At 45.9% G+C, this 24,371-nt stretch overlaps 1 protein-coding gene across 3 annotated transcripts in view; it reads left to right on the forward strand.

Annotated features, from left to right (window-relative positions):
- The first annotated feature begins 20,390 nt into the window (after positions 1-20,390).
- The window catches only part of DRC7 (dynein regulatory complex subunit 7), a 173,420-nt gene continuing 169,439 nt past the window's right edge, over positions 20,391-24,371 (forward strand). For 2 of the 3 annotated variants that reach the window (XM_030203566.1, XM_030203565.1), the window contains exon 1: positions 20,391-20,501. Coding sequence is in view for 1 of the 3 variants with exons in the window: in XM_030203564.1 (XP_030059424.1) it covers positions 20,420-20,431 (12 nt within the window). In the remaining 2 variants the exon portion in view is untranslated. The remainder of the gene's footprint in view (positions 20,502-24,371) is intronic. The other variant, XM_030203564.1, reaches the window with a different exon arrangement.

Genomic DNA, 24,371 nt, shown 5'->3' on the forward strand with positions numbered 1-24,371 from the left:
AGATGGACAAGGAGAGCAGACAAGCAATAATTGGAGTAGACAATCAATAGTTGGAACAGTCTAGGTTACTAGGTACAATGTTAGGTTCCGAAAGCGACATTGAAGAGGTGGGTTTTGAGTAGAGATTTGAAGATAGACAGTGAGGGTGCTTGGCATATGGGCACAGGGAGTCTATTCCAGGCATAGGGTGAGGCGGAAAGGGCAGAGCCTGGAATTGGCGGTGGTGGAGAAGGGTACTGAGAGGAGGGATTTGCCTTGTGATCGGAGGTTACCGGTAGGGGCGTACAGGGAGATGAGGGTGGAGAGGTAGTGAGGGGCTGCAGATTGAGAGCATTTGTAGGTTAGTAGGAGGAGCTTGAATTGTATGCAGTGTCTGATCGGAAGCCAGTGAAGAGACTTGAGGAGGGGGGTGATGTGCGCATATCGGTTTTGGCGGAAGATAAGACGTGCAGCCGAGTTCTGAACGGATTGAAGGGGGGATAGATGGTTAAGTGGGAGGCCAGTGAGGAGCAGATTGCAGTAGTCAAGGCAAGAGGAAATGAGAGCATGGATAAGAGTACGGGTGGTGTGTTCAGAGAGGAAGGGGCGAATTTTGTTGATGTTGTAGAGAAAGAAGCGACAGGTCTTGGCTGTCTGCTGGATATGGGCAGAGAAAACACCCCTTGTTCAATCTGGTGTACCTTTGCCAAAAGCTTTACTTTTACTGTTCCATCACTTAACCAGATGATTAAATACCAAAATAATCCACACCCCAACAATATGTACACTTTGGCGTTTTAGCACTGTTGTGAGACACTTTCTAAGTTAAACATCTTTCAGGGAAGATATAAACTTATTGGTTGGCAGGTATGAGCTCCAGATGGCCAGCTTTCTGTGGATGGAAACCTTAAGTATGACCTTCAGGTACTCATTAGCTTACATGGGTAAATGGTGAGGGGAGTCAGCAGGCTCTCTTCAGGGTTGCTTGCCTTGTACAGAGGGGATCTCTATTCCACAGAGAAGAAAGCCTGCCTTAGGAGAACATAAGAATAGCCATACTGGCTCAGACCAATGGTCCATCTAGCCTAGTATCCTGCTTCCAACAGTGGCCAACAAAGGCCACAAGGTAAGTAGTAGTAGTAGAAAGCCAAATTGTGGCAACACTCCATGCTACCAATCCCAGGGCATGCAGTTGCTTCCCATGTCTGTCTCAATAGCAGACTGGACTTTTCCTCCAGGAACTTGTACAAACCTCTTTTAAGCCCAGATACGCTAACCGCTGTTACCAAATCCTCCGGCAAAGAGTTTCAGAGCTTAGCTATTCATTGAGTGAAAAAATATTTCCTCCTATTTGTTTTAAAAATATTTCCATGTAACTTCCTTGACTGTCCCCTAGTCTGAACTTTTGGAACAAGTTTAAAAAAAAAAAATCGGTTTACTTCTACTTGTTCTACACCACTCAGGATTTTGTAGACCTCAATCATATCTCCCCTCATCCATCAAACAGAAAAACTTCTGCTTGTATATAAGCAGATAGAGTAACTAAGGAATTTAACAAGGGCCATTTCTGAATGTAGAGAGCAAAAACCAGAATGGTCCATCCAGTCTGCCCAATATTCATACTCATTATTAATTCATGATTAAATCAACGAGTGTGATATTATATACTTGATTATGGTCTTTCTTTTGTGTTTCTGGAACATAGACCATAGAAGTCTATCTGGCCCCATCCTTATGTTCCAACTACTGGAGTTGTCATTGAAGCCCACTCCAGTCTATGCGTCTCTTCATTTGTGGGACACATCATAAAAATCTGTCCAGAACTTTCCTTATGTTACAGCCACTGAAGTTGCTGTCTAAGCCCTTTACAGCCCATTCCAAACCAGACTTCCATATATTAGACACAGACATTACAAGTCTGCCTGGTATTGGCCCTAGTTAATCACAGCCAGAGTCGCCATCTAAGCATTACTTCACACATCCACACAAATGCAGCCATTTAAGGTTAGGTTTTTTATAACTTCCATTTTCTAATTAGAGATCCTCTGTGTTCACCCACGCCTTTTTGAATTCCATCATCATTTGTGTCTCTACCACCTCCTTAATGGAAAATTTTCCACATTTGTGCTGTTAAAGCAAGGAGGAAGAGGAGGAGGAGGAGACAGCACTCAAGAACTTGGTACTCGGTAGATGAGAGGCTGGTGCAAGTGTAGCTTACACTTCCATGGGAACCCTGCAGAACTGCTTCTATCCCCATGGGAACCCCACAGGAACTGCTTCTGTCCCCACGGGATTCCCGCAAACCCCTTTCCCGTGCAGCTCTCTACCTTGTCCTCCCTGAGTGCTTCTTTTGCTCCTTAATGACCTAATGGTCCCACGGATTCCCTCACAGGCTTTCTGCTTCTGATGTACCTGAAAAAGTTGTTACTATGAGATTTTGCCTCTTTTGAAAGTTTCGCTTTATATTTAGGACAGTAAGGTAGCTCCCAAACATGATCATTTAAAATGAAACACCTAACTAGTCATTTAATTTCACTCATTTAGGTATTTATATACCGCTTAGACCTAAGCGGTTTACAGTTTCATTTTACAGGTACTGGGTCTGTCCCTAGTGGGCTCATAGTCTAAGTAGTACATTGTACTACTCTTGTACCTGGGGCAATGGAAGTGGCTTGCCCAGGGTCACACGGAGCCGCAGAGGTACTGTACCCAAATGTACACCACTATATTTTTTGCTATTCCTGGAGGTCGTGCCATACAATATATGTGGGTTATGATGTGATGTGTAACTGGGAAACTTCACCGCAGTGCCCTATAGGCTCCCCACTGCTCTGCTGGGATGTTTGTGTGGCCCCCAAACATCCCAAGGGCTTGATTTTTGTACGTTTTTCCCTTGGACATTTTTGTTTGAAATTGGCCCTGAAAGAAAGACGCACTGAGCACAAAAATGTCTAAAATAGGACGAATTTTTTACCAAAAAGTTAATGTTTTTCTGGGTCAAAAATGTTTGGCACTGGATTTTGGGATGGCTTTTTTTGCAAAATGTCCTAAATTGGATTTGGACATCATACTGAAAATGCTCCTCCAAATTTTTTAAGGTATGTTAACAAAATGTGCACTAATGATTTGAACATATCTGCTAAAAATGCTTTGTGGAAGATATTGTCAAGGGCACATATTGACTAGAACAGTGGTTCCCAAACTTGGTCCTGGAGGCACCCCAGCCAGTCAGGTTTTCAGGATATCCACAATGAATATTCATGAGAGAGATTTGCATGCACTGCCTCCACTTCATGCAACTCTCTCTCATGAATAATCATTGTGGATATCTTGTGAATAAAAGCATGCTGAATCTAGCTTCTTATTTTTATTCAGGAGATTCACATTTCTTTAAAAGAGTCCCTAAAACTAGATGGGGTATGTGTAAAAGTAGAAGTATGCTTTTTCTCTGGCAGTAGTGAAAGAAGCAATAGGATATTGTTTAATCTTTCAGTTGTCAGATAATGAAGAATAAGAGCAATACTGATGAAAGGAATAGAGAAACATTTATGCTCCAATGGCCATCTCCCATTCAACAATTAGTAAATCCAGTGGACTTTGTGGGCAACATTGCAGCAATCATGGGTGGATGGGGACTTTAATCAACCTCTCAATTTTGATTTTTGGTAGAACTTTTCAGTATAAAGGTAAAAATTCTAGGTCTGCATTCAATAATGAAATCTTCAATTGTGGGTGATTCTTTTAGAATTTTAAAACTTGTTTGCAAGAACTTTGTGTTTTTGTTCTTCACACCACTGATTTACTTGGTCATACCCCAGAATTCTATATATTGTGCCTTAATTTCCATGCGGAAAACGAAGTGTATTCTATAATGGTGCACATAACTTAATTGGTTAACTAGCTAAGGTAAAATTATGTATCATACCTGATAATTTTCTTTCCATTAATCATAGCTGATCAATCCATAGACTGGTGGGTTGTGTCCATCTACCAGCAGGTGGAGATAGAGAGCAAGCCTTTTGCCTCCCTATATGTGGTCATGTGCTGCCGGAAACTCCTCAGTATGTTGATATCAAAGCTCCATCTGCAGGACTCAGCACTTAGAGAATTACACCCACAAAGGGACACTCTGCCCAGCTCACCACTGCTGAAACGGGGGAGGGGAATCAACCCAGCTCATCCCCACACAAGTGGGGGAGGGGAATCCGTCCAGCTCATCCCCGCGGAGCGGGGGAGGGACACCACACCCGCCGATGCGGGGGGATCTGGCTTATCCTGCGACCGCAACCGCGGGAGGAGCTGGCTGACCCTAACACCGCCGAAGCGGGAGAGATATAAGGCTGCCCTACTGCCGCACGAAGCGGGAGGGAGCGCCGGCAGAATTTAGGTCTCAATCCAGCCCCGTAAAACGGAGGGGAGAGGAATGCAGCAGCTCACTAACACAAAATCGTCTCAACTCCAGAAGAATTCAATGGAAAAAACTTGAACACGAAGACCTCCTGAACAGGAACTGAAGACTAAACTTCAACCTGAAATGCAACCAGAATATAAACAGTACAGATATCTGGGAGGGGCTATGGATTGATCAGCTATGATTAATGGAAAGAAAATTATCAGGTATGATACATAATTTTACTTTCCATATCATCATGCTGATCAATCCATAGACTGGTGGGATGTACCGAAGCAGTACTCACCCAGGGCGGGACATGGAAATCCCTGACTGCAACACTGAAGCTACAAACCGGGCCTCTGCCCGAGCAGCCACAGTCAAGCGGTAATGACTGGAGAAGGTATGAGCCAATGCCCAAGTTGCTGCCTTACAAATCTCTTCCAAGGAGACGGACCCCACCTCTGCCATCGAGGCTGCCTGTGCTCTAGTGAAGTGAGCCTTCAGCTGGATAGGCGGCACCTTCCCCGCGGCCACATATGCCGCTGCAATGGTTTCCTTGACCCATTGTGCCACTGTAGGCTTGGATGCCTGCAGACCCTTACGAGGACCTGCAAACAGGACAAACAGATGATCCGACTTCCGGAAATCATTGGTCACTTCCAAGTATCTGATGATGACTCGTCTCACATCTAGATATTTGAGAACAGAGTACTCCTCTGGGTAGTCCTCCCTACGAAAGGATGGGAGACAGAGCTGCTGATTCACATGGAAGCGAGAAACAATCTTGGGCAGGAAGGAAGGCACTGTGCGAATAGACACTCCTGCCTCAGTGAACTGCAGAAAGGGCTCTCGACATGATAGCGCCTGGAGCTCGGAAACTTTTCTGGCTGAAGTGCAGAGGAGGGCGCAGGTGATTAACTCCCTTGAGAAAGCGCACCACATCTGGCTGCGAAGCCAAGGAAGCACCCTTCAGGCGGCCCCTGAAGCAAGCCAGAGCCGCTACCTGGACTTTAAGGGAACTGAGCGACAGGCCTTTCTCCAGACCCTCTTGCAGGAACGCCAACACTGAAGAAATTGGAGCAGTTTAGGGAGAAAGTGAGCCTGCCTCACACCACGATGCAAAGGTACGCAAAACCCTGGCGTAAGCAGTAGAAGTAGAGCGCTTCCTCGTTCTCAGCATATTGGCGATGACCTTGTCTGAGAAGCCCTTCTTCCTCAGACGCTGCCGCTCAATAGCCAGGCCGTAAGACCAAAGGGGGAGGGATCCTCCATCACCACGGGACCCTGATGCAACAGGCCCTGCTCCGCTGTCAGCCGCAGTGGCCGTCCACAGAGAGCCTGATCAAGTCCGCATACCAGGGACGTCTGGGCCAGTCCGGACCCACCAGGATTACCCGGCCCGGATGCTTTGCCACCCGGTCTAGCACCCTGCCCAACATGGGCCAGGGCGGGAACACATAGAGAAGCTCCTGTGTCGGCCACTGTTGGAGAAGATCATCCACTCCCAGAGATCGAAGGTCCCATCCTCTGCTGAAAAAGCGCGGCACTTGGCGGATGACGCCATCAGATCTAGGCTCGGCTGACCCCAGTGCTTCGTGATGTCCAAGAACGCCTGAGCCGATAACTGCCACTCTCCGGGATCCAAGGTATGGTGACTGAGAAAGTCCGCCTTGACATTCATGACTCCGGCAATGTGGGCCGCCGACAGCTGTTCCAGGTTCGCTTCTGCCCACTGGCATAGATTCATGGCCTCCTTGGCTAGAGGGGCGCTCTTGGTACCTCCCTGGCGATTGACATAGGCCACAGCCGTGGCATTGTCCGACAGGACCCGTACTGGCTTCAACGCCAGTACCGGGAGAAACTCCAAAAGCACCAACCGAATGGCTCTGAGTTCCAGGAGGTTGATAAACCACTTTGCCTCTGCAGGAGACCAGAGCCCCTGCGCTGTCCTTCCCAAGCAGTGGGCTCCCCAGCCCATCAAAGAGGCGTCCGTCGTGACGACAACCCACTCCGGGGTCAAAAGAGGCATCCCTGCGGACAACTCGTCTGTCCTCAGCCACCAGCTCAGCGCCTTGCGCACCGCTAGGTCCAAGGGAAAGGCGCACAGCGTAATCCTCCGACACTGGAGTCCAGCGCTGCAGCAGAGAGAGTTGTAGTGGTCTCATATGAGCCCTGGCCCAGGGCACTACTTCCATCATGGCCGTCATAGAGCCCAATAGCTGCACATAGTCCCAAGCCCGAAGAGGAGAGGCTACTAGGAACTGGTCCACCTGAGCCTGAAGCTTGACAATCCGATTGTCCGGCAGGAACACTCTGCCCACTTGGGTGTCGAAACGAACTCCCAGATATTCCAGGGACTGAGTCGGGCGCAGCTGGCTTTTCTCCCAGTTGATGATCCACCCCAGGGAGCTCAAAAGAGCAATCACCCGGTCTACAGCTCTGCCGCACTCTGCATAAGAAGGGGCTCGGATCAACCAGTCGTCCAGATAAGGATGGACTTGTACTCCTTCCTTTCGTAGGAAGGCCGCGATGACCACCATTACTTTGGAGAAGGTCCACGGAGCAGTAGCCAACCCGAACGGGAGGGCTCTGAACTGGAAGTGTCGGCCCAGGACTGCAAAACGCAGAAAGCGTTGATGAGGAGGCCAGATGGGAATATGCAAGTAAGCTTCCTTGATGTCCAAGGATGCCAGGAACTCCCCTGCCTTCCCTGCCGCTATAACAGAGCGGAGAGTCTCCATTCAGAAGTGCCGCACTTTCAAGGCCCGATTGACCCCTTTGAGGTCGAGGATAGGCCGTACAGAACCTCCTTTCTTTGGTACCACAAAGTAAATGGAGTAACGTCCCTTGCCAAGCTGATCTTCTGGCACCGGAACAACCACACCCAGGCGGATCAGATTGTCCAAAGTCTGCTGCACTGCCACAGCTTTGACCGGAGACTTGCAGGGAGAGTGCACAAACCCGTCTCTTAAGGGTCGGCAGAACTCTAGCTTGTAGCCGTCTCTGATGATTTCCAGCACCTAAAGTGTCTGAAGTTACCCTGGTCCACTCGCCCAGAAACGAGGACAGGCGTCCTCCAATCTGCACTGGGCCATGGACCAGGGCCCCGTCATTGGGTACGAGACCCTGGGGGAGGACCGGAGGACGCACCTCCGGGACGGCGGTCTCTGCGAAAGGAATGCTGCTTGGGGGAGAAGTTCCTCTTGAAGGAAGAGGGGGCAGAGGAGCCCGACTTGCCCGGGCGGTACCGACGGGCTTCCTGAAACCGTCCTCTGGAAATACCGGGGCGAGCACCACTGGCCCGAGCCCTGACCTCTGGTAACCTCTTGCCCTTAGACGTGCCGAGATCGGTCACAATTTTGTCCAGCTCGACCCCAAAGAGCAGCTTGCCTTTAAAAGGCAACTTAGCCAGGCGAGACTTAGAGGCGTGGTCAGCAGACCAATGCTTCAGCCAAAGCCAACGCCGCGCAGAGACTGTCTGAGCCATACCTTTAGCTGAGGCTCTCAAGACATCATACAGCAAGTCTGCCAAATAAGCCAAGCCCGATTCCAGGGCCGGCCAATCAGCCCTCAAGGAAGGATCCGAGGGGGAAGCCTGCTGCACAATCATCAGGCACGCCCTGGCCACATAGGAGCCGCAAACTGAGGCCTGCAAACTTAAAGCAGCCGCCTCGAAGGACGACCTTAAGGCCGCCTCCAATCTTCTGTCTTGGGTGTCCTTTAGGGCCGTGCCACCTTCCACCGGCAACGCCGTTTTCTTAGTCACCGCAGTGATTAAAGAATCCACGGTAGGCCAAAGAAAGGCCTGCCATTCACCTTCAGGCAGAGGATAGAGGCGGGACATAGCCCTAGCCACTTTGAGGCTCGCTTCTGGGACATCCCATTGAGCCGAAATCAAGGTGCGCATGGCCTCATGCATGTGGAAGGTTCTAGGCGGGCGCTTCGTCCCCAGCATAATGGCGGACCCAACAGAGGCTGAGGGAGAGACGTCCTCCGGAGAGGAAATCTTCAAAATGCTCATGGCCTGCACTAACAGGTTGGGCAAATCCTCTGAGCGAAAGATCCGCGCTGCAGAGGGGTCATCCGCTCCATCCGAGCGGGAATCCGTCTCCTCCAAGGAATCCCCAAAGGACCGTTAGGAGAACTCAGATACGCTGCCCTCATCTACAACAGAGGAGACAGAGTCCTCTAGGGCCTGGAAAACCACCAGAGAGCGTTTGCTTCCGGAGGTCTCAACCCCTTTATCAGACAGGGGGGCAGGGACAGCGTTTTGCATAAGAAAAGCCTGATGCCACAGCAAAATGAACTCGGGGGAGAAGCCCCCCGAACAGTGCACTTCTGCAGCTTGGGCTTGGCATGACAGGGATGGAGCAGAGGTGTGGTTATCCATGACAGCTAGTGCAAGGGTCGATACTGAGTACTAGCTGTCCTGACTACAGATAGCATGGCTGCACTTACTGCCATCTCCTTATATGGAAGGCTTAATGGTAGTACAGCGAGACTACAGCTAGGTGTCATAGTGGCCATTTTGTGAGCCAGAGCAGAACATATATGAGCAGAGGGGGATCACTCCTGCTCTGACGCCTGTACCACCAATGATCACCTCTCTAGGTAAGGCTGGTGGGGGGGGGGAAGGTGGAGATGGGTTTTATGATAGCCACATGTGGGTGAGGCTTTGTGTAGGAGGAGAGACCTATGGCCTTTGCTGTTCCGAGGGGGATTGGAGGGATATGCTTTAGGATCAGTTGAGGAATTTTATCGTGGGGAAGTTGGGGAGGGTATAAGATGTGGAAAGGTGGCAGAAATGTGTGGGCCAAAGAGACAACAAGGCAAATGGTTTGCAAGATTCAATATGGTTAGCAAGAAAATGAGCAGACTGTGTAAAATTGTAGACTTTATTCACTACTTCAGCTCTCAGGTTTTATATACATGCCCAACGTGGCCATATTTCACCAAAGGGGTTTCATCAGGAGTGAATGGAAACCAGTTGGCTGGTGTAAAAGTCCAAACTTCACCAAACTGATAACTGTATCTCTGACCTGGGTTTTCATGTAGTGAGTCCTAATTAAGGAATACTGAAAGGTGTTGGAGAAGGTTGAAAACTACTGAATACGAAGATCTATAGAGTCCAATATTCAAAGCAATTTAACTGGACAGGAGAGGCTCCTGCGGGGGATGGGCGCTTATGGCGGGAAAAAACGCCGCACCGGAGGAAGAACCGGGACACTGACCGGACTCCAAACTGATGCTCAACAAAGGCGATTCAGGCTTTGAAACCCCTGCATCCTCGCTAGACGCACACACGTGGTAAGGGGGAGACTACATCAAGTGGCACCGAAAAAAAAAGGCATTAGATAAATCTAGCACAGAAAGTATCCAGTTTATGATGCTGCAACAGAGTGACTGGATTTTCAACACAAGGATAAACAGTTTGTACACGCTCGTTCAGAGCTCTCAAATCATGGGTAATTCGCCACTTTCCATTTGGCTTAGGCATGGGAAAAAGTGGTGTGTATAAGGAGACAAACTGTGTTCAATAATGCCATGGTTTAACAGTTTTTAAATTTCTTCCTGCATACCAGTCCTGGCTGCAGCAGAGAGATTATATGGAGCAATTTTTGGACCGTTGGCATTAGGCAATAACTGAATTTTATGTGGCGTATGATGTGACAAAAAACCATAAGGGTCAAATTCAGAGGACCACACATCAAAAGGGACAGTGGGGAAAATGGTACTAGGATCGGAGTCAACAAGGAAAGTAAACTGCGGATTCGTGTCTGTAAATGACTTACCAAAAGAAATAGATACTTGAAAATCAGCTAACAAATCTCTTCCTCAAAGACTGACAGGACACTGTGGGGCATATAAGAAGGAGGTCATAATTGTGGAGTTATGCAAGTTAACCAAGATAGGCTCGGTCAGGGGCACTGAATGGGACTGGCCTTCATAGCCTTGAGTTCAAATAAACTGGGATAATTCAACAGATGGGGGAAGTGTTTAAGACTGACCGAGTGGCGCCTGTATCTACCAGAAAGGGTACATATACACCATTAACACTCATCTGAACCCATGGGTTCAGCACATGTAGCTTGTACATGGACATGACACAGTCAATGAGTGTTCGCATCCTGATTTCAGAACTGCTGAAGTCTTTGGGAAGGGTTCCACTGAGGGAATGGGCGATGTGGTATAGGATTGCCATGGGCATTATCAGGATGAGGCTGAAATTGGGCACCCTGCTTTGGGGCTCGACATTCATTCTGAAAATGTCCCCAATTACCACAGTTCCAGCAGTCAATCTGTGGGCGTCTGCTAGGACTATTCACTCTATTGGGGCGCTGGTTAGTTTTGGAACAACCTCGTAAAATGGGTCTCCTTCTACCAGCATAACAGACTAAATTTGGTTCAGTTAGAACTTCAGAGTTTTTGTCATTTCTCTCATACTGGGCAACCTGCAAAATGAAAAATCGCTGCTGGGTCTTAACCAGGTCCTCTTGGGGTTTTTTGCATTCTTTCTCATGCAATCTAGCAAAGTGGTAGATGTGCATAGATATTTCTGACCAGGGCTTTAGTTCCAGGCCCAAAACATTCTGTAATTTGGAAATCACCAGGGAGTGCAAAGTCTCCCACAGCGTCTGGTAAAAGGTAGGAGTGATATTAGGATCTAAATGGTCTAGCTCTATCAGATTTCCACAAATCCATAAAACGTGTCACATACACCTTGATGGATTCTTTAGATGGATCCCATTTCATAGTTACAATCTAGAAACGTCCCTTTGGGTCGGGAATAACATTTGTAACACAGCCCAAATAGCTGGGCGATCGGGTGGGATTTCTACACCATCGTGGTCGGGATTAGATAAAGTGACTTGGTCGAGACCTGCTCGATCAAACATAGTATCTGCATCACCAGGCAATTTGGCCAGAAGATCCTTCGTCTCCCAAACACGTTGTTCAGCGACAACGCGTTCGAATGCTGCTACCCACGCATTTGCATCTTTCATCAATGGGGGTAACTGTTGTATGACTGTCGGCAAATCCATAAATGTCCAAGTGACATATTTTGCTACTGGAGAAGCGTTAGCATCCTCAGGATCTTGTTTGGTAAAAATTAAGGGGAAACAACGGGTTTTAGAGTGCCTTTCATATCTTTCCCACACCTGCAGCCCTGTCTGCATATAGGGGTAGTCCCAGTTGGGATCTCCGTATCCCTCTTGGATACAGAGCCGTGCTGTGTTCATTTGTTGGGGAGTAAAGGATCCCTCTTGAGGGTATGGGGACATCTGGGGCTGTAACTCTTCAGTCCAGCCTGCTAGGTTGTCAACCCATGGGAGAGATACCGATGCCAGAAATGGTATTCAATGCAGGTGAGTCATAGAAACAGAATCAAATCTCTGTAAACCTAGAAGATGTAATGGGGCAATTTGAAAATTGAAGAGTAGCAAATTGCCTGGACCGGATGGTATACATCCCAGAGTACTAATAGAATAGAAAAATGAACTTGTGGAACTTTAAAATCAAGCATGGTACTGGAAGATTGGAGGGTGGCCAATGCAACACCGATTTTAAAAGAGAGTTCTAGAGGTGATCCTGGAAATTATAGACCAGTGAGCCTGACATCAGTGCTGGGCAAAATGGTAGAGACTATTATAAATAAAAAAAATTAAGAGTATATATTAATAAAACAAAGCCAACATAGATTTAGTGAAGAGAAATCTTGCCTCACCAATCTACTACATTTCTTTGAAGGGGAGAACAAATATGTGGATAAAGGTGAGCCAAAAGGCGTTTGACAAAGCACCTCATGAAAGACTCCAGAGGAAATTGAAAAGTCATGGGATAGGAGGTAGTGTTGTACCGTGGATTAAAATCTAGTTATAAAATAGAAAACGGAGAGTAGAGCTAAATGGTTAGTATTCCCAATGGTGCCGATTATAGAATACACTTAGCAGGGATTTCGGTGCCAATTTTTTTGTGCCATATACAGAATCTCCCTCTAAGTGGTTAATTCTAAGTTAATGTGGGAGTAGTTAGCGCTTCCTAAATTTTGCAAGTACCGTGCACTAATGCAAAAATTAGTGCAGGACCTGCAAAACAAAAATGAAACAGCATTGAATCTGGACTTAATGCGCAGGAAAGTCCCAAGTTAAGCTGTGCTAAGATCAGATTCCAATGCCCTCTAGTAAAAGGGCCTGTAAGGCACTTAAATGCTGCCTTATATAATAGTGCATTTGTGCACATATATGTCAGCACTATATGCACATAACTGCATGTGCCCAGTTATAAAATTGCAGTGTTTTGTCTGAGGTATAAATCTACAATGTTTTACATGGGGAGAAAAAAGTTCACAAACAGAAGCAGCAAAATAAAATAAATATTTAGCTTTGTTTGGTGCTTCTGTAAGGATAGAGGCTGAGGAAATATTAGGCCAGTTTTCAGATGAATCTGCCCAGGTAACAATAATTAGCTGGGTAAATTCCCTGGACTGAAATTTTCCTTTCACTTAGTATATGCTGTGCACAAGTAGATTTGTTGTGCACTTCTCCACTCCAGCTCACTCTTTCAAAGGGAATCTCTATATGAAACACTGCTCTCTATCCCTTATAAGCTGCTCGGGGATAGTCACTGCCCTCTCCTAACCAGCTTTACTCACCATTATGCAGTTCTTGCATTTACAGCCAGTTTTTTTTTTCTCAGCCTACAACAGACCCCTCCATTCTTGTTACATTCAACCCTTGACAACTCCCCCTCCCCTAAGCCATTCGATAGTTTCACCAAAGCAAGCCCCAAGAACAGCTCATTTCCTTCCTTCCTTCCTCCCTCCCTCAGCCCTTGCAACTCAGCCCCTCCTTCCTAGTATCTAATCTCAATTCAACCTTCCCGTTTGGCTCCATGCTATATCAGTAGTCTGCACTGGAAGAGCAGAGCAGTGGAGAGCTATATAGAGGGCTAAACTGTGAAAAATATCCAGACAGTTTTTAGCTATCCTTCTGGTTATGAGACAGTTGTTATGCAAATCTGAACAAATCCAGAGATTTAGCAATCACAGCTCCTCTGCGGGGCCTATCTGAGGACACTCCTAAATTTTTCGGCTCAGCACGTGCCTACTTTGCCTTGCCAATGCCTATGCCTTAATCCGGTTTTGCGCCTAACGCCACAAATTATTTTATTCTCATCATTCCATCTATCAGCATTGCATCTGCCTTCGGTGATCTGTCTGCCACCTGGAGGTTGATGGATCACAGAATGTGCTTCTAATGTTTGTATTTAAATAGTTTTTTTCTTTCTAGGTCTGCAACCTTACCATAGCCGTCCTGGTGGTGAGCAGGGAAAGACTGCGGCTCCCAGAAGCCCTTGGTGGGAAGTAGGAACTGACGTTAGACTTAGTTACGTCTTGCTTTGGGGGAAGTGGTTGCCCTGGAGACGAGGGTACACATTCTGCCGGAGTGGGGCATGTGCATGCAGGTAGTGACTAGGAGCTGCGTTCTGGTTTTCTCAGATCTCAAGTTTCTGTCTCATTTTGTTTGCGCTCATTGTAAGTAGGATTCTTGCTATGATTTTACTTTAAAGGAGGGTTTGCAGGGTAAGCCTTGCTTTTCATAAACACAACCGGGGTAAGACTAAGCCACATCATTGCTTACAAAAGTACTATCATTTTGTCCCAGGAGAGAAATTAAATGAGTATGTTTGAAAATTCAATAAAAGTGTAGTGGACTCCATGTAAACATGGATCAATATGACGGATTGCTTTTGATGCTGTCATGGAATTGACCTGGGTTGTTGTTGTTATATATTATGTAGACCCCCATATAATACAGATTCACTTACAATGTGATCAAATTTTAAATAAACAAGCATAAATATCTTACTTCTTCCTCACAATGTAAGATCTAAATTATCTGACATATTCAGCCGGTGGTGGTCAGCATTTTTTTTAAATGCTGACTGCAGCTGGCTAAATTAGCCCCAGATATTCTGTGCTGGGCCATGTCCAGGCACCGGGGGGCTAATTGTGGTTATCCTTCCTGGACACTAGAGCTTATGTGGATCCTGGCTGATATTCAGTCGGGGCCTGCGTAAGACAGTTATGCAGGCCCTGGTGAATATCGACCAGGACCCCATAAGGGTGAAAGTGCTCCTCAGCCCCTCCACTCCTCCTCCCACCCCCTTTAAGTAACTTTCCTCCTTCCGATCTGCCTCTAACCCCCATATCTCCCCTCTCACCCTCCCACATTGAGTCGATCCCATTCACTCCCCTCACCACCATACAGGATAGGCCCCCCAGGCCTACCCGAAGTCACTGGTAGTCCAGCAGGGGCAATGGCATGAGCAAAGCCCCTAGCAGCTACAACTCCAAAACAGCTGCTGTGACTTTTCGTGGTGCGTTGTGATACTTGGTAGTACTGTGCAGCTGAGTTGCAGCTGCTAAGTGCAGGAGTGAGTGGGCTTCATTCCTTACCCAGCTCCCCTACTGGACCACCAGGAATTTCAGGTAGGCTTGGGGGGCAGGTAGGCAGTATATATCAACTGAAGTTGCCTCATCTTCAGTTATACCTGCCTATCACCCACCTTGTTTAATTCTGCCTAATTTTGGCCTCAACTTTAACTCTGAACCTCCTGATTGATTTTATCTATGTGTCTGTCTTGATTAGTTTGTAACCTCACATGAGCAGGGTTTATCTTTGTACACCACTGTGTATATCTATTATGCACTACCCATATGATGATGATGATAATATTTGCATAGTTTACTCTCCTTTCTCAAACAGGTTCCTGGGAGTATCTACTTTAAAAGCAATTAAGGGGCATGTTTATTGAACAAAGTTATGCAGCCAGCATGAATTCTACCATGCATTAAAGGTTAGCACGCACCCATGCTAACCTCTAACACATGTTAAAATGGCCAGTTTGGCAAAAACCTGTGCTAGCTGCTGAATGTAGGTAGCTGGCATGACAGGGATGGAGCAGAGGTGTGGTTATCCATGACAGCTAGTGCAAGGGTCGATACTGAGTACTAGCTGTCCTGACTACAGATAGCATGGCTGCACTTACTGCCATCTCCTTATATGGAAGGCTTAATGGTAGTACAGCGAGACTACAGCTAGGTGTCATAGTGGCCATTTTGTGAGCCAGAGCAGAACATATATGAGCAGAGGGGGATCACTCCTGCTCTGACGCCTGTACCACCAATGATCACCTCTCTAGGTAAGGCTGGTGGGGGGGGAAGGTGGAGATGGGTTTTATGATAGCCACATGTGGGTGAGGCTTTGTGTAGGAGGAGAGACCTATGGCCTTTGCTGTTCCGAGGGGGATTGGAGGGATATGCTTTAGGATCAGTTGAGGAATTTTATCGTGGGGAAGTTGGGGAGGGTATAAGATGTGGAAAGGTGGCAGAAATGTGTGGGCCAAAGAGACAACAAGGCAAATGGTTTGCAAGATTCAATATGGTTAGCAAGAAAATGAGCAGACTGTGTAAAATTGTAGACTTTATTCACTACTTCAGCTCTCAGGTTTTATATACATGCCCAACGTGGCCATATTTCACCAAAGGGGTTTCATCAGGAGTGAATGGAAACCAGTTGGCTGGTGTAAAAGTCCAAACTTCACCAAACTGATAACTGTATCTCTGACCTGGGTTTTCATGTAGTGAGTCCTAATTAAGGAATACTGAAAGGTGTTGGAGAAGGTTGAAAACTACTGAATACGAAGATCTATAGAGTCCAATATTCAAAGCAATTTAACTGGACAGGAGAGGCTCCTGCGGGGGATGGGCGCTTATGGCGGGAAAAAACGCCGCACCGGAGGAAGAACCGGGACACTGACCGGACTCCAAACTGATGCTCAACAAAGGCGATTCAGGCTTTGAAACCCCTGCATCCTCGCTAGACGCACACACGTGGTAAGGGGGAGACTACATCAAGTGGCACCGAAAAAAAAAGGCATTAGATAAATCTAGCACAGAAAAGTATCCAGTTTATGATGCTGCAACAGAGTGACTGGATTTTCAACACAAGGATAAACAGTTTGTACACGCTCGTTCAGAGCTCTCAAATCATGGGTAATTCGCCACTTTCCATTTGGCTTAGGCATGGGAAAAAGTGGTGTGTATAAGGAGACAAACTGTGTTCAATAATGCCATGGTTTAACAGTTTTTAAATTTCTTCCTGCATACCAGTCCTGGCTGCAGCAGAGAGATTATATGGAGCAATTTTTGGACCGTTGGCATTAGGCAATAACTGAATTTTATGTGGCGTATGATGTGACAAAAAACCATAAGGGTCAAATTCAGAGGACCACACATCAAAAGGGACAGTGGGGAAAATGGTACTAGGATCGGAGTCAACAAGGAAAGTAAACTGCGGATTCGTGTCTGTAAATGACTTACCAAAAGAAATAGATACTTGAAAATCAGCTAACAAATCTCTTCCTCAAAGACTGACAGGACACTGTGGGGCATATAAGAAGGAGGTCATAATTGTGGAGTTATGCAAGTTAACCAAGATAGGCTCGGTCAGGGGCACTGAATGGGACTGGCCTTCATAGCCTTGAGTTCAAATAAACTGGGATAATTCAACAGATGGGGGAAGTGTTTAAGACTGACCGAGTGGCGCCTGTATCTACCAGAAAGGGTACATATACACCATTAACACTCATCTGAACCCATGGGTTCAGCACATGTAGCTTGTACATGGACATGACACAGTCAATGAGTGTTCGCATCCTGATTTCAGAACTGCTGAAGTCTTTGGGAAGGGTTCCACTGAGGGAATGGGCGATGTGGTATAGGATTGCCATGGGCATTATCAGGATGAGGCTGAAATTGGGCACCCTGCTTTGGGGCTCGACATTCATTCTGAAAATGTCCCCAATTACCACAGTTCCAGCAGTCAATCTGTGGGCGTCTGCTAGGACTATTCACTCTATTGGGGCGCTGGTTAGTTTTGGAACAACCTCGTAAAATGGGTCTCCTTCTACCAGCATAACAGACTAAATTTGGTTCAGTTAGAACTTCAGAGTTTTTGTCATTTCTCTCATACTGGGCAACCTGCAAAATGAAAAATCGCTGCTGGGTCTTAACCAGGTCCTCTTGGGGTTTTTTGCATTCTTTCTCATGCAATCTAGCAAAGTGGTAGATGTGCATAGATATTTCTGACCAGGGCTTTAGTTCCAGGCCCAAAACATTCTGTAATTTGGAAATCACCAGGGAGTGCAAAGTCTCCCACAGCGTCTGGTAAAAGGTAGGAGTGATATTAGGATCTAAATGGTCTAGCTCTATCAGATTTCCACAAATCCATAAAACGTGTCACATACACCTTGATGGATTCTTTAGATGGATCCCATTTCATAGTTACAATCTAGAAACGTCCCTTTGGGTCGGGAATAACATTTGTAACACAGCCCAAATAGCTGGGCGATCGGGTGGGATTTCTACACCATCGTGGTCGGGATTAGATAAAGTGACTTGGTCGAGACCTGCTCGATCAAACATAGTATCTGCATCACCAGGCAATTTGGCCAGAAGATCCTTCGTCTCCCAAACACGTTGTTCAGCGACAACGCGTTCGAATGCTGCTACCCACGCATTTGCATCTTTCATCAATGGGGGTAACTGTTGTATGACTGTCGGCAAATCCATAAATGTCCAAGTGACATATTTTGCTACTGGAGAAGCGTTAGCATCCTCAGGATCTTGTTTGGTAAAAATTAAGGGGAAACAACGGGTTTTAGAGTGCCTTTCATATCTTTCCCACACCTGCAGCCCTGTCTGCATATAGGGGTAGTCCCAGTTGGGATCTCCGTATCCCTCTTGGATACAGAGCCGTGCTGTGTTCATTTGTTGGGGAGTAAAGGATCCCTCTTGAGGGTATGGGGACATCTGGGGCTGTAACTCTTCAGTCCAGCCTGCTAGGTTGTCAACCCATGGGAGAGATACCGATGCCAGAAATGGTATTCAATGCAGGTGAGTCATAGAAACAGAATCAAATCTCTGTAAACCTAGAAGATGTAATGGGGCAATTTGAAAATTGAAGAGTAGCAAATTGCCTGGACCGGATGGTATACATCCCAGAGTACTAATAGAATAGAAAAATGAACTTGTGGAACTTTAAAATCAAGCATGGTACTGGAAGATTGGAGGGTGGCCAATGCAACACCGATTTTTAAAAGAGAGTTCTAGAGGTGATCCTGGAAATTATAGACCAGTGAGCCTGACATCAGTGCTGGGCAAAATGGTAGAGACTATTATAAATAAAAAAAATTAAGAGTATATATTAATAAAACAAAGCCAACATAGATTTAGTGAAGAGAAATCTTGCCTCACCAATCTACTACATTTCTTTGAAGGGGAGAACAAATATGTGGATAAAGGTGAGCCAAAAGGCGTTTGACAAAGCACCTCATGAAAGACTCCAGAGGAAATTGAAAAGTCATGGGATAGGAGGTAGTGTTGTACCGTGGATTAAAATCTAGTTATAAAATAGAAAACGGAGAGTAGAGCTAAATGGTTAGTATTCCCAATGGTGCCGATTATAGAATACACTTAGCAGGGATTTCGGTGCCAATTTTTTTGTGCCATATACAGAATCTCCCTCTAAGTGGTTAATTCTAAGTTAATGTGGGAGTAGTTAGCGCTTCCTAAATTTTGCAAGTACCGTGCACTAATGCAAAAATTAGTGCAGGACCTGCAAAACAAAAATGAAACAGCATTGAATCTGGACTTAATGCGCAGGAAAGTCCCAAGTTAAGCTGTGCTAAGATCAGATTCCAATGCCCTCTAGTAAAAGGGCCTGTAAGGCACTTAAATGCTGCCTTATATAATAGTGCATTTGTGCACATATATGTCAGCACTATATGCACATAACTGCATGTGCCCAGTTATAAAATTGCAGTGTTTTGTCTGAGGTATAAATCTACAATGTTTTACATGGGGAGAAAAAAGTTCACAAACAGAAGCAGCAAAATAAAATAAATATTTAGCTTTGTTTGGTGCTTCTGTAAGGATAGAGGCTGAGGAAATATTAGGCCAGTTTTCAGATGAATCTGCCCAGGTAACAATAATTAGCTGGGTAAATTCCCTGGACTGAAATTTTCCTTTCACTTAGTATATGCTGTGCACAAGTAGATTTGTTGTGCACTTCTCCACTCCAGCTCACTCTTTCAAAGGGAATCTCTATATGAAACACTGCTCTCTATCCCTTATAAGCTGCTCGGGGATAGTCACTGCCCTCTCCTAACCAGCTTTACTCACCATTATGCAGTTCTTGCATTTACAGCCAGTTTTTTTTTTCTCAGCCTACAACAGACCCCTCCATTCTTGTTACATTCAACCCTTGACAACTCCCCCTCCCCTAAGCCATTCGATAGTTTCACCAAAGCAAGCCCCAAGAACAGCTCATTTCCTTCCTTCCTTCCTCCCTCCCTCAGCCCTTGCAACTCAGCCCCTCCTTCCTAGTATCTAATCTCAATTCAACCTTCCCCTTTGGCTCCATGCTATATCAGTAGTCTGCACTGGAAGAGCAGAGCAGTGGAGAGCTATATAGAGGGCTAAACTGTGAAAAATATCCAGACAGTTTTTAGCTATCCTTCTGGTTATGAGACAGTTGTTATGCAAATCTGAACAAATCCAGAGATTTAGCAATCACAGCTCCTCTGCGGGGCCTATCTGAGGACACTCCTAAATTTTTCGGCTCAGCACGTGCCTACTTTGCCTTGCCAATGCCTATGCCTTAATCCGGTTTTGCGCCTAACGCCACAAATTATTTTATTCTCATCATTCCATCTATCAGCATTGCATCTGCCTTCGGTGATCTGTCTGCCACCTGGAGGTTGATGGATCACAGAATGTGCTTCTAATGTTTGTATTTAAATAGTTTTTTTCTTTCTAGGTCTGCAACCTTACCATAGCCGTCCTGGTGGTGAGCAGGGAAAGACTGCGGCTCCCAGAAGCCCTTGGTGGGAAGTAGGAACTGACGTTAGACTTAGTTACGTCTTGCTTTGGGGGAAGTGGTTGCCCTGGAGACGAGGGTACACATTCTGCCGGAGTGGGGCATGTGCGTGCAGGTAGTGACTAGGAGCTGCGTTCTGGTTTTCTCAGATCTCAAGTTTCTGTCTCATTTTGTTTGCGCTCATTGTAAGTAGGATTCTTGCTATGATTTTACTTTAAAGGAGGGTTTGCAGGGTAAGCCTTGCTTTTCATAAACACAACCGGGGTAAGACTAAGCCACATCATTGCTTACAAAAGTACTATCATTTTGTCCCAGGAGAGAAATTAAATGAGTATGTTTGAAAATTCAATAAAAGTGTAGTGGACTCCATGTAAACATGGATCAATATGACGGATTGCTTTTGATGCTGTCATGGAATTGACCTGGGTTGTTGTTGTTGTTATATATTATGTAGACCCCCATATAATACAGATTCACTTACAATGTGATCAAATTTTAAATAAACAAGCATAAATATCTTACTTCTTCCTCACAATGTAAGATCTAAATTATCTGACATATTCAGCCGGTGGTGGTCAGCATTTTTTTAAATGCTGACTGCAGCTGGCTAAATTAGCCCCAGATATTCTGTGCTGGGCCATGTCCAGGCACCGGGGGGCTAATTGTGGTTATCCTTCCTGGACACTAGAGCTTATGTGGATCCTGGCTGATATTCAGTCGGGGCCTGCGTAAGACAGTTATGCAGGCCCTGGTGAATATCGACCAGGACCCCATAAGGGTGAAAGTGCTCCTCAGCCCCTCCACTCCTCCTCCCACCCCCTTTAAGTAACTTTCCTCCTTCCGATCTGCCTCTAACCCCCATATCTCCCCTCTCACCCTCCCACATTGAGTCGATCCCATTCACTCCCCTCACCACCATACAGGATAGGCCCCCCAGGCCTACCCGAAGTCACTGGTAGTCCAGCAGGGGCAATGGCATGAGCAAAGCCCCTAGCAGCTACAACTCCAAAACAGCTGCTGTGACTTTTCGTGGTGCGTTGTGATACTTTGGTAGTACTGTGCAGCTGAGTTGCAGCTGCTAAGTGCAGGAGTGAGTGGGCTTCATTCCTTACCCAGCTCCCCTACTGGACCACCAGGAATTTCAGGTAGGCTTGGGGGGCAGGTAGGCAGTATATATCAACTGAAGTTGCCTCATCTTCAGTTATACCTGCCTATCACCCACCTTGTTTAATTCTGCCTAATTTTGGCCTCAACTTTAACTCTGAACCTCCTGATTGATTTTATCTATGTGTCTGTCTTGATTAGTTTGTAACCTCACATGAGCAGGGTTTATCTTTGTACACCACTGTGTATATCTATTATGCACTACCCATATGATGATGATGATAATATTTGCATAGTTTACTCTCCTTTCTCAAACAGGTTCCTGGGAGTATCTACTTTAAAAGCAATTAAGGGGCATGTTTATTGAACAAAGTTATGCAGCCAGCATGAATTCTACCATGCATTAAAGGTTAGCACGCACCCATGCTAACCTCTAACACATGTTAAAATGGCCAGTTTGGCAAAAACCTGTGCTAGCTGCTGAATGTAGGTAGCTGGCATGACAGGGATGGAGCAGAGGTGTGGTTATCCATGACAGCTAGTGCAAGGGTCGATACTGAGTACTAGCTGTCCTGACTACAGATAGCATGGCTGCACTTACTGCCATCTCCTTATATGGAAGGCTTAATGGTAGTACAGCGAGACTACAGCTAGGTGTCATAGTGGCCATTTTGTGAGCCAGAGCAGAACATATATGAGCAGAGGGGGATCACTCCTGCTCTGACGCCTGTACCACCAATGATCACCTCTCTAGGTAAGGCTGGTGGGGGGGGAAGGTGGAGATGGGTTTTATGATAGCCACATGTGGGTGAGGCTTTGTGTAGGAGGAGAGACCTATGGCCTTTGCTGTTCCGAGGGGGATTGGAGGGATATGCTTTAGGATCAGTTGAGGAATTTTATCGTGGGGAAGTTGGGGAGGGTATAAGATGTGGAAAGGTGGCAGAAATGTGTGGGCCAAAGAGACAACAAGGCAAATGGTTTGCAAGATTCAATATGGTTAGCAAGAAAATGAGCAGACTGTGTAAAATTGTAGACTTTATTCACTACTTCAGCTCTCAGGTTTTATATACATGCCCAACGTGGCCATATTTCACCAAAGGGGTTTCATCAGGAGTGAATGGAAACCAGTTGGCTGGTGTAAAAGTCCAAACTTCACCAAACTGATAACTGTATCTCTGACCTGGGTTTTCATGTAGTGAGTCCTAATTAAGGAATACTGAAAGGTGTTGGAGAAGGTTGAAAACTACTGAATACGAAGATCTATAGAGTCCAATATTCAAAGCAATTTAACTGGACAGGAGAGGCTCCTGCATGGTTAAATTGCTTCTGACCGCCTAAGTGCCGATATTCAATGGCATTTAACTGGACAAGTGCCACTGAGTATCATCACAGACCGCCCCTGCACTTTCTGGTTAGTGCCGGAGGAGTCTCTGGGTGGAACTTGGGTTGGAGCACAGGAGGAGCTGGGACCTAATCAATTAGTGGCCATATTCAGACAGCTAACCAGTTAGGTAAGCAACTAAAGTTACACAGTGGCGTACCTGGGGTATTTGACACCCGGGGCCGATTATTTTTTAACACCCCCTCCAAAATCCAGTATTATACATACTGAGAATACAAAACACAACAAATGTCATTCAGGACCTACATTGCAATTCTACCATATCTTAAGCAGTAACTTCTACGAGTCACACAAGAGTGTACCCAGGAAAAGGCAGCATCTTAAACATTGCAGTGAGCAGTAGAACATCAACCATCTATTGTAAAACTAAACCAGCCAGAATAGTACAGATCATCGATCCTGCATAGTCAATGCCAACAGAAAACCATGTCTTTTTCACAGACACAGATAGGCCCTAATCCACTATAGAATAAGTAACCACAAACTGGTTTTTAATCATTGTGAACGCTAAGACCTGCTAGTGAGCATTAGCAGTATAGCAAATTTTAAATAAAATATAAACTAACAATATAAATATTTAGACAAAAATTAAACTGAACCCCAAGAAGGCAGAGTCTGCATACAATGCAACACCACAGAAACAGTGATAGTGATGTGTGTCCCTAGTAATGTGCAAAATATAAAGATAGCAGATGTAAAATTGCAAAAACTAGCAAATACCAATCCCCACTTTACAAATTAACAAATAGAAATAAAACAAATAAGGAAAACAAGACAATACCATTTTATTGGACTAATACATTTAGCATTCAGAGGCTAAAACCTCCTTCCTCAGGTCAATACAGTATACTGCTATTACAGTATCCTGTCCTGACCTGAGGAAGGGGGTTTTGGTCTCTGAACGTTAGTCAAAATGTATTAAAATTAGTCTAATAAAAATTACCTTTATTTCCATTTTCTATTTATAAACATGTATTAACACAGCTACAATAGTATTTTAACCTAAAGCAGAAAAAAAAAATAAAAAAATCTTTTATTTACCTTTGCTGTCACTGGTTTCTGCTTTCCTCATCTTCTCTTCACTCTCTCCCTTCCATCCACCATCTACCCCTTCCATCCAGTGTCTGCCTTCTCTCTCTCCCCACCCCTGTAATCCAGTGTCTGGCTTCTCTCTTTCTGCCCCTCCATCCAGCATCTGCCCTCTTTCCCTTCCATCCAGTGTCTGCCCCCTCTTTCCCTTCTATCCAGTGTGTGCTCTCTCTGTCACTGCCCATTCCATCCACCGTATACCCCTGTCTGTCCTCTCTCCCCACCTTCCAACCATTGTATGCCCTCTCTCTTGCTTCCATCCTGGATCTGCCCACTTTGTCTCTGCCCTTCCATCCTCTGCCATTTCTCTGTCTTCCATCCAGGGTCTGCCCTTTCTCTCTCTGCCCAATCCATCCACTATCTGCCCTTTCTCTCTCTCATCCATCCATGGTCTGCCATCCCACCCTCTCCCTTCCATCCAGGATCCCTCCTCTCTCTGTTTCTGCCCCTTCCATCTGCC

Source organism: Microcaecilia unicolor, chromosome 5 (assembly GCF_901765095.1).
Source record: "Microcaecilia unicolor chromosome 5, aMicUni1.1, whole genome shotgun sequence".
Taxonomy (NCBI): Eukaryota; Metazoa; Chordata; class Amphibia; order Gymnophiona; family Siphonopidae; genus Microcaecilia; species Microcaecilia unicolor.